Source organism: Pteropus vampyrus, unplaced genomic scaffold, assembly GCF_000151845.1.
Source record: "Pteropus vampyrus isolate Shadow unplaced genomic scaffold, Pvam_2.0 Scaffold171, whole genome shotgun sequence".
Taxonomy (NCBI): Eukaryota; Metazoa; Chordata; class Mammalia; order Chiroptera; family Pteropodidae; genus Pteropus; species Pteropus vampyrus.
The window spans coordinates 3,569,497-3,579,782 of NW_011888952.1; the positions used below are offsets into that span (position 1 = coordinate 3,569,497).

At 43.6% G+C, this 10,286-nt stretch overlaps 1 protein-coding gene across 1 annotated transcript in view; it reads left to right on the forward strand.

Annotated features, from left to right (window-relative positions):
• RAD18 (RAD18, E3 ubiquitin protein ligase) overlaps positions 1–10,286 on the forward strand; it is a 116,936-nt gene that overhangs the window by 5,424 nt on the left and 101,226 nt on the right. Inside the window, exon 3 of the mRNA XM_011370651.2 lies at positions 2,150–2,159. Coding sequence (XP_011368953.1) covers positions 2,156–2,159 — 4 coding nt within the window. The 5' untranslated portion in view covers positions 2,150–2,155. The remainder of the gene's footprint in view (positions 1–2,149; positions 2,160–10,286) is intronic.

A 10,286-nucleotide genomic window follows, 5' to 3' on the forward strand; every position in this document is an offset into this window, starting at 1 on the left:
GTGTGTGTGTGTCTGTCTGAGAAGTGTTTACTGATCACTTATTGTTGTCCCAGGTACTAGATTAAGCCCTTTATATACATTTTCTCATCAAATTCTCAAAACAGCTATTGAAGGTAAGTACCCTTCTTAAACCCCATTCTGCAGATGAGGAAACCGCGGCTGTAAGAGATTAAGTGGCTCACCCAAGGTTAGGCTAGGAAGTGAAGAAGCCAAAATTTGAGCCCAGTCATCAGACTCCAAAGCCATTACACGTTCTCTTTACAGTTCATTATACTGTCTGTCATTGAGCATGTTCCTTATGCCAGGATTGGCAGCAAGATCTCATGATTAAGGTAGTTTGCTACCTGCTGCAGTCAAGGAAGACTCTGGGGCCTTTCCTTTCTAATGAACCCTCTGGTGAATCTTCATGCAGGAGCCTCTTTGCAGAAGAGGAGGACTTCTGCCAGCCTCAGGGAATTGTTATTCTCACTGTAACCACTTGACACTCAGTGGCAGCCTCTGGCTAATTCCATACCCAATGTTGTGTACCTGCCCCAGTACCTCTTCCTCTTTGGGATACTTTACACTTAATGCCTTTACTTGGTACAAATTGAGTAGGTTTCCATTTCTTGTTATCTGGAAAAAGAGGAAAGAATAATAATAGCCAACATGTTTTGAGTGCATACTATGTTCCAGGCATTCTTCTAAGCCCTTTCACATGTAAATGCCAACTAATTAATCCTCTTGACCACACTCTAAAGTGGGTACTACTGGTGTTCCTCGTTTATGTATGAGGAAATAGCACAGAGAGATTAAGTAACTTGCTGAAGGACACACGCTACTAGGAGTTTGGAGCTGGGGTTCCCACTTAGGTTCTCACTTTAGAGCCAGGTCTTGGCCACCCCCACCCAGGTCTGAGGATGGAACAGGACCCTGGGCATGATTTGGAACAAAAAACAGTGTATAACTGTTAGCTTCGCCAGTATGGGTGTGTTTGACCCAAGATACCTCCTCCAGGGAAAACTGGTGCATGAGACAGCTGTGGTAGGGATGAGTGGTCCACTGCTGCTCGCTGCTGCTCAGACAGCCTCGAAAGAAGGAACTAGGATGGATTCAATGTTCTCCCAGGCCATCCTACCTCTGACATGAGTGAGCATTTTATGTTGGGCAATTCCCTAGGGAAAGGATGTGGGAAGGTAGTGGGAGGAGCCTAGAAGTTGCCCCACTGCTGTCTCAGTGTGTGCAGCACTGAGGCCTTAAGAGAAGCTTTCCCAGTGGAGGGTTGTGAAGAAGGATGGGGGAGGGTAGGTGAGCAAAAGAGACCACCAACAGCAGCATAAGTGGCAGATTTCCTTTCGGCAGTGAGAGGGAAGGCTGTGTTTAAATAAGGGGCACTAAGAAGAGGTGGACAGAGGATGAGAACTCCCTAGGCCTTTTGAGCCACCCCAGGAAGTCCAGCCTGGGATTAGAAAAGCAAATGGTGAGAGAAAGACGTCTTACAAAACCAGCACTGGGCCTCGCTAGCAACCTTCCTCAGCTGCCCCAGAGGGCCTGGAATCAGATCTCTGAACCCCTCCCTGTGGCCCACAAAGCCCCCAGGACCTGGCCCTGCCCATCTCACCCAGCTCATCTCCTCCTCCTGAAGCCCACTGAGGGCTTCCTACCTCAGGGCTTCAGTCCCCTACCTCCTTAGCCTCTTCTCCCTGCTGCCTCCTTCTCTCCCTCTCAGTGTCTGTTCAAATGTCATTGGCTCAGAAGGGCTTTCTCTGATCACCTTGTTTAGAGGTGCCCCAACCCCCAGTCACCACTGGGTTAATTTGCTTTATTTTCCTCATTGCATTTATCATCATTGGAATTTATTTTGCTTATTTATTTACTTATGCATTGTTTCTCTCCCCAAAACTAGAATGTAAGTAAGCTTCAGAAAAGCTGGGTTTCTGTCTATCTTATCTGCACTATCTCCAGATGGTATGGTACCTAGCATAGTAAGTGCTCATTAAATACTTATGAACGAAATGAATATTCACCCATAACTAGTGGGGAAATGCCATTTCTTAGTGAGACGGGCTACATACTTAAACAAAATCACATCTTTGGCTGTCACTCACTTATTTAACAAATTGTTCTTGAGCATCTACTGTGTGCCAAGCTTCGGGTGGGTACTGGGGGTGCAGCCATGAGCAAAGCAGACCAAAATCTCTTTTGAGTTTTATGCACAAATGCTGGAGATCTAACAATGACAACAACAAAACAGTAAACACCAAGGGTGTGGGGAGGAAGGATATTGGGTCCCACTTTAGACAAGGAGCTTGGGACAGCCCCTCTGAGGAGAAGTTTAAACTGGGAAGAGAAGCCTGAGAAAGAGCTTACCATGTGAAGGGGGGAGGATGGGGTTGGAGAGGGTACCAAGCAGGCAAACATCATGGGCAAATTCTCTGAGGTGAGAAAGAGCTTGGTGTGTGAGAATAGAGAAGGCCAGTGTGGCTGGAGCTGTGGGAATAAGAGATGTGAAAATAGGCTGACTAGGACTAAGGTATATGCAGTGCCCTTTTGAACCACAGTGAGAATTTTATTCTATGAGCAATAAGAAGCCCTTGAAAGGTTCTAATAGGGGCATTACTTGATCCTATTTGCTGCTGTTAAAAAAATGATCTCTGGCTTCTAGATCACAGCTACTTTTTAACAATGGAGGACTTGGGTGATGATTGAGGATTTATATATTGCCTGGGGCCATGACACAGTGTCATGAACCCCAGATGATAATGAACCTGCTTCTCTTTACCTGAGGTCTGATAAAGGAGGTGAAGGATTTTTTTTATTGTTGTTGTTGTTTATGGGCCTCAAGCATCCCCACCCCATTTTGTTTCTGGACTTCCAGCTCTGTTCCCTTCCACCCACACATTTACCTGCCACCCATCTCATCTCTCAAGAGGCTTATTTGAACTCTTCCTGATATGACTATCAATGGACCACGCATGAAGCAGACCTGTAGACCTTCTTTACAGGCAACTTACAGAGTCCTGTCATCTATGGAACAAGATTTTCCTTTTTCAAATGCCCATTCTTTTAATTGAACCTAGACCAGTGTTCATAAGTCCTTGGTGCCCTGATAAATAGCTTGGCTCTTTCTGTTTTACATGATGCTGCTGAGAATGCATTGTCAGAACTCAAAATTCCAACTCAGTCTGTCTTAACTGAAAAGGAGTAATTTTTGCCCCATCTGAATGAAAATAAAAGGCAATTCAGAAAGGATTGGATCCAGGTGTTCCAATAACGTCAACAAATTTCTGTCTCTCCACCTCTCAGCTCTGCCTCCCTGCACATGGTCTCCACTCCAGGCTGACTCTTTCCACGTGATGATAAAGATAGCCCAAAGCAATTCCAGGCTTACATCCTAGCACTTAGCTAAACCAGCAGAAAAAGAATATATTCTTTCCCAACAGATAAGTAAAAGTCCCAGGATTTCTTCTAACTGATCTGGCTTGAGAGTCACAAGCTTACTGTAAACCGATTACTGAATAGAGAGTAAGTCTTACTGTCATTGATCAGATCTGGCTATTTGCCCATTTTTGAGCTAGAAGTCAACTCACACAACTGCTGCTCCCCACCCCCTGCCTTCACCCTGGCCCCTCTTATTAATTTATTTTTTTCTGATATGCCCAACCAAGGTCTCCAGTCTAGTGACGTCAAACATAGAGACCCTTGTCACGTGAACCCACAAAGACTGCCCCTTCTTGACTCTCAGATATAATATTTACACATGTGGCTGAAGAGGGCAGGTATAGGGATGAATTTGACTCTGTGTCCCTTATAGGTCCAGCTCAGGGCCCTTTAGAAAGTCAAATGCAAGGATGAGAGGAAATAAATGAATAAAGGATGAGGGGTGATTGCTCTTCTGCTTTTCTTTCTCAAAGCCCAGGCCCACAATCAGCCCAATACTCTACTGTCCCCATGTGGCCATTTGTAAAATGGCAGGTGGGATGAGTTATCTCCAACTTTTATGGTGAAAAATTTCAAACTTACCGAATATGGAGAATAGTATAACCCAGTATGTCTATCATCTAGATTTAATAATTTATATTTTTCCAAATTTGCTTTATCTTTTTAAAATGTCGAATAAATCACCGACATCATGATGACATTTTTACCCTGAAATAATAAATACATCAGCGTGCATCTCTAAAAATGACATTTTTCTACATGACAATTCCACTATTACATATAATAAAATTAATAACAATTTGTCAGTATAATGTCATACTGTTGAGAATTTCATTGATTATTCCCAAAAATGTCTTTTAAAGGTTGGTGTGTTCAAATCAGAATCCAGACAAGGCCCCAGAGCCCCAGGGCCAGACATTATTTGATATCTGTCCAGGTGACCCATCCAGTGAGCATTTGCTGGACCCCTACTACATTTGCAGTTGTGCTAGGGCACAGAGGGTCTGGTCAGGGAGACTAAGTAACGGCCATATAGTGTGTTTGTGCTATAATGTAAGAAGTGTAACTTGCTTTAACATCCACAGAGGAACATTCAACTCTCCCAGAGGGCTCTGGGGATCTAAACAGCCTTTGAGAACCAAAGAATTGGAGCTTGAATAGGGGACAGGTGTCCAGGCACCACGACAGATGGTGGAGATTTCCTGGCACAAGACTTGGCTACACACCCTTCAGTTAATTCCAGGTAGATGGCTGCCTCCTTGAATGGCTGCCTCCTTGTAAGGAGAAATGCCTGGGAGCCTACAGAGACAAGAAGAGTTGCACAAGAATTGCTCTGCACAAGAAGGATGGTCCTGTCTCTGGCACCCATAAAATCTAGCACCAAATTGGAAGTGGAGTAGAGATAAGTATTGGGATCAAAGTGAGCAGAAGATGCTACGGGGGAGAGGAAGGACCAAGAGGACTGGGGCTCCAGCAATTCTGTGTCTGGGGGCTCCCAAGCCAGGCTCCAGGCAGGCAGAACACTCCTGTGCAGGGTCACTGTGGTATTTTATCACCATAGCATTTATCCATTGCTGTACAACAAACCACTCCCAAATTGGGTGGCTTAAGATAATCAATTATTATTGACCATGTCCAGTTTTCTGGTCAGGGCTGACTCAACTGATCTTCATGGTAAGGAAGTGGCTTGGCTGGGACTGGATGATCAAGGATGGCCTCACTCACATATCTTATAGGTGGCTCAATAACAGCTGAGTGACCAAGATGACTTGGCTACCTGTCTCTCATCATCCAGGAGGATTGTTAGGGTTCGTTCACATGGTGGTGGTTAAAAGGTTCCTAAGAGCAGCAAGAGAGAGGACAAGCTCCAGTGTACTGGCACTTTTCAAGCCTCTGCTTGCATCACCTCTGTTAATATTGCATTGGCCAAAGCAAGTCATATGGCCAAGCCCAGATTCAAGGAGTGGAGAATTAGCTCCATTTCTTGATGAAAGGAATCAAGTCATAGAGAAGTGTGGAGATAGGAAGGGGAAGGATTTGCAACTATTTTTGCAGTCTGCATGCTTACAGGCATCCATTCCCTTTTTTACTATATAAAGCATTCCAGTGTTCATTTGGGACATCCACTCTTACACACAAACTCAGATCTAGACAATCTGAGGCACGGTGATTGGTTCAAGGGTAGACATGTGACTCAATTCTGGCCAATGAGATTCAGCTCTGGTACTTTTGCTGGGGGCTATTGGAATGAAGTGCTTTCTTTCTGCTGAGGCAATAGGGCTAGTAGAATGAAGGCCTGGATATCTTGAAGGCTATGTTTTAGCACTGAGCCAGTCCTGAGGAAAGCAGATATAAGGCATTAAGAAAGAGAGATTGAAGGGAAGAAAAAGAGACCAATTGTATGACACCTGGATCAAGCCAGACTTGAATATCTCTACTCCTGGACTTTTCAGTTATTTGAGCTAATACATTTCCTTTTTGTTTAGGCCATTTTGAATTGGCTTTCTAACTCAACGCTTATAACCAAAAGAATCTTGACTAATACAACTCCCTCCCTTAAAATTTCTTCCTCTCTGATCGCAAAGTTTTTCCCATCTGTAGACTTTGATTTGGATGGATATTCTTTGTCTAGTTTACTGTTTGTCACCCCATATAGTTGAAAGCACCAATGGGAGAGGTTGGGACCCCTTCCAAGAAAAGGCTGTGATGATAGGCATATAATCAGTCTTAGGAAGAAGCTCCCAGAGGTGGTGATCTAACAGGCAGGTAGAACAGGTAATAAACACAGTCTGTCATTGTAAACTAGGCTTTGCTGGCCCTGAGGCTGGGACTCCAAGGTAGAGGGACTGGTGAGAACAAGGCGGAGTCCACACTTAAGAGGAATTAGGATGGGGCCTGGAGTAGGGACAAAGCAAGGCCTTACTGTGGAGTCCACAAGAAGCATGGGGCCCATAGCACTTCACTTCCTCCTGACTGCTGTCAACCTGGTCCAGTCCATTGTCACTGCCCCCTGATTGGTACTTGTACTTTTTCTCCGCTAAAATCCTTTCTTCAACCAGCAGCTAAAATAACATTTTGAAACTGTAAGTCAGGTCATCTCACCTCCCTGCCTGAAACCCTCCTCTTGTGTTTATAGCAACATAATAACAATGACAACTGACACTTACACTGTGCTTGTTAGGTGCCAGGCACTGTTCTAGGCACTTTATTTACAATAACTCATCTAATTCTCACAACATCCTTGTAAAGACAAACACTATTATTATCATCTCCATTTTACAGATGAGAAAACTGAGGCACAGAGAGGTTCAATAACTTGTCAGCATTAACATGGATTAAAATCCAAACTCTTCATCATGACCTGGAACTCTCTACCCTCAGGTCTTTGCATGGCTGCCTCTATCTTATCAATTGAGACTTAGTACAAATGTCACCTTCTCAGGGAGGACTTCCCAGATCATTCAATTTATAATGTCTCCCCACTCTCTATTACATTATCCTCTTTTGTTTTCACATCACTTACCATTTTATTAAATTATTTTTTCACTTTCTTACATACTGACTTGTTTCTATACTAGCCCCAGGATGTCAGCTCCTTGAGAACAGGGACTAGGACTCTTGTTCACCATTGTATTCCAACACCTGGCATAGATAGATAGCAGGTCACTAAACATTTGTTAAAATGGAGGGAGGAGCAGAGGAAGGGAGGAAGGGAGAAAGGAAGGGATAAGGCCTGAACCTCCCTCTCATGACTAAAATGAGTGTGGGTCCTCCAGAAAGAAAAAATGGAGGACAGAGAGGAAGAGAGACCCTGGAAAGGAACTTGAAGTCCTGGAATTCCTCAAGGTGCATCCAGGCCAGGCCCCACACTCAGCTGGGAGAACGTTTACCTGATTAGGATTGTCAGATTTGGGAAATAAAACTACAGGATGTTCAGTTAAATTTGAATTTGGAATAAACAGTGAATAATTTTTAATATGGCATATGCAATATTTGGGCTATACCTATATTAAAAAATTGCTATTTATCCGAAATTCAAATTTCCTGGGAATCCTGTATTTTACCTAGTGGCTCTATCCCAGGTCCTCACTTTGTGCTAAGTGCCACTGAAGATTCCACTGAGTACTAGCCTGCTTTTTTTGTATGGAACATTTTGTCTTAACCCTTGGATAAGGAAGAACAAATCTTTTTATTGATCTAACAGAAGGAGAATATCCATGGAAACAGCAGCTTATTCAAGGAAATTGGCTCCCAGGGGTGGATAAATACCACAGGAAAGGCAAGACAGATAGATGCCTTGTCCTGACTCAAGGTGGGCCTTCAAACCTGCATATACTCTGTGACTTTGCTTCCTGGGCTCAGAGGTGGGTTTGAGTGGGTGCTGTTGAAGAGAGCAGGAAAAGAATCGCTCAACTTGAGAGGAAAAGATTCACGAAATGTGGGCTTATTCTGATGATCCATTCATTCAGTCTCATTGAGCAACTGGTGGCAGGAACTTAGAGACCACTAGCAATGAGTGCTGCCTGGAGGCTCTTCAGACTCGGACCCCAGGACCAACAAGTGATGCCTACTTCCAAATATGTCTTCATAGTCGAATGGGAAGAGTGTATTTCTGTCTCTGTTCTCTCTCTCTCCTTCATTCCCCATTTTTTCTCCTTCTTTTCTCATCTCCTATCTCTTGTCTCACCTTCCAGCCATTTGTCATCTTAAACCTTATCACCAACTTGTACCATGAAGGAACAATTACTCAGATGGTGTACTCAGATGGGGAAACTGGTCTTCCTCTCAATTCTTTTTTCTCTCTAAGCCTACCCACTCTCCCTGCATCCAAATCCAGGTAGGCAATTCCTTTTAACTCAGCTCGCAGTTCATTTGCATGCCCTTCTCTGATTGGCAGATACAAACCTATTGCAGCCTCCACCCTTCCCTGCCACTCCACACCTTCCTTTCCAAGCCCCACTAGGTCCAGCATTCTGGGATCCTCGGACCTCTGCCCTGTGGCTTTGTCTGCTCAATTATTCCTTAATAAAGTGTCAGTGGGTGATCCCTTTTGGTATGGGATTAAAAGACCAACGCTCAAGGCTGGACTTTACCACTGACAAGCTGTGTGATCTTGAATGAATTCCTTTGCTTCTCTGAAACTCAGTTTCCACATCTATGATATGGAAATAATTCTCATGATGAGGTCCTTATGGGGATATTCTGTAGTGGTTAATACAGACTCTTAAGCCAGACTGCCCAAGTTCAAATACTTCCTCTTTCACTTACCAGCAGTGTGCCCTAAGCAAGCTTCCTAGGTACTTCCTTTTTCTCATTTGGTTAGAGTGAGTCTGAAAGAAGTCAATATGTATAAAAACACCTACAAAAGTGCTTTGCATACATGTGCCTAATAAATGTCAATATTATTGTAATGGATATTAAAGTCCATTGTCTCAGTGCTGTATTATGAGTATTTGGGAAAATTCAATTGAGTACAGCTCTGGCTCAGGGGCCAGAGGTTCCTTAGGAAAAGAGCCCAAAGGAGTGAAGCCTTAACTTTTTTGAGCCTCAGTGTCTTCTGTAAAGTGGCAATAACAGTCTACCTCTGCCTACTTCACACGTTAGTTTAAGTGCCTGGCCAATGGTAAACACTTAGAAAAAAATTTGTTGAATGAATGAATGCATGGACTATGCCAGGCAGCAGTGGCAAACTGCAGGGGTCTGCCCTGAGCAACAAAGCTATGCAAACTTGCTGCCCATGAGGCCTGATGCAATGGAGGCCCTGGATGAGTGGATAAGCTGAGAGGACAGGCTCGGTGGTGTGCTGGTTAGCACTTTGCATTTGGTTAATGGGCACTCATCCTGTCTTGATGAAAGTGTAAGTGTATTAGTACAGCTTTTTAAAGGAAATTCACATAATACTAGCCATCACTATTTTAAAAGAGCACACAAATTGACTACTAGAGTTCCATTTATAGGAAATCATCCACCAGATATCCTGATGTGACAAGATTTATATAGATAGTGCATTCATTACAACTCTTTGTAATAGTAAAAAATTGGAAACAACCTAAATGTTCCTCAGTACGGGAGAAATAAGTTGTGGTACATCTATATTATGGACTTCATAGGTATTAAAAAGAATGAAGTAAAGCTATATGTATTAACATGGAGAAGTCTCAAGATGTATGGTAAAGCAAACAGAAAAATTCAAGTTGACGGAGCTAAGCATTTAATGTAATAACATTGGCAGGGAAAAACCGTATCTGGAAGGCTACCCAAAGCTAAGGCGGTCAAGAAAAGAAGTAACTTAAATTTAAAATTTTAAGTTGATGAAAGAAGGAGCTCCCGTTTAAAGTCCAGAGATCCTATTTATATATTCTGGTCAGTGAAACTGCGACTCGAGGAAACTCTATTCACTTTTTTGAGCCAAAGCTTCCTTTTGTGTAAACTGACAATAATAATTCCTACCTCTCAGTATTGTGATGGGGTTAGATGAAATAATAGATATAAAAAACCCTGTTCAGAGCAGGGACAGATAATTACAGTAATCACGGAGGGTTTAGTCTACACGGAAGGAGGAGGCACTAGTCTACACCTTGAAAGATTCGGCAGAGTCCGGATTTCATTTGAGTCCTGGCTATCTTTTCCTGATATTCAACAGGCATTTATTTATTAAGGGTCGGGTAAAAAAACCGGATGTGGGTTTTTTAACTTCTGCGGTGAAAGGTAAAGCAGACGTCTGGCGCGTGCGCAATAAGAGCCTCTTTGGCAGCGCTCCGCCCACGTACTACAACTCCCTGTAGCCCCGCTCACCGTAGCGCGGGGAATTTCGAGTGGTACTGGAGCGCGGGAGGCCAGTGGGTGGTGGACCCCCCATACTCCTT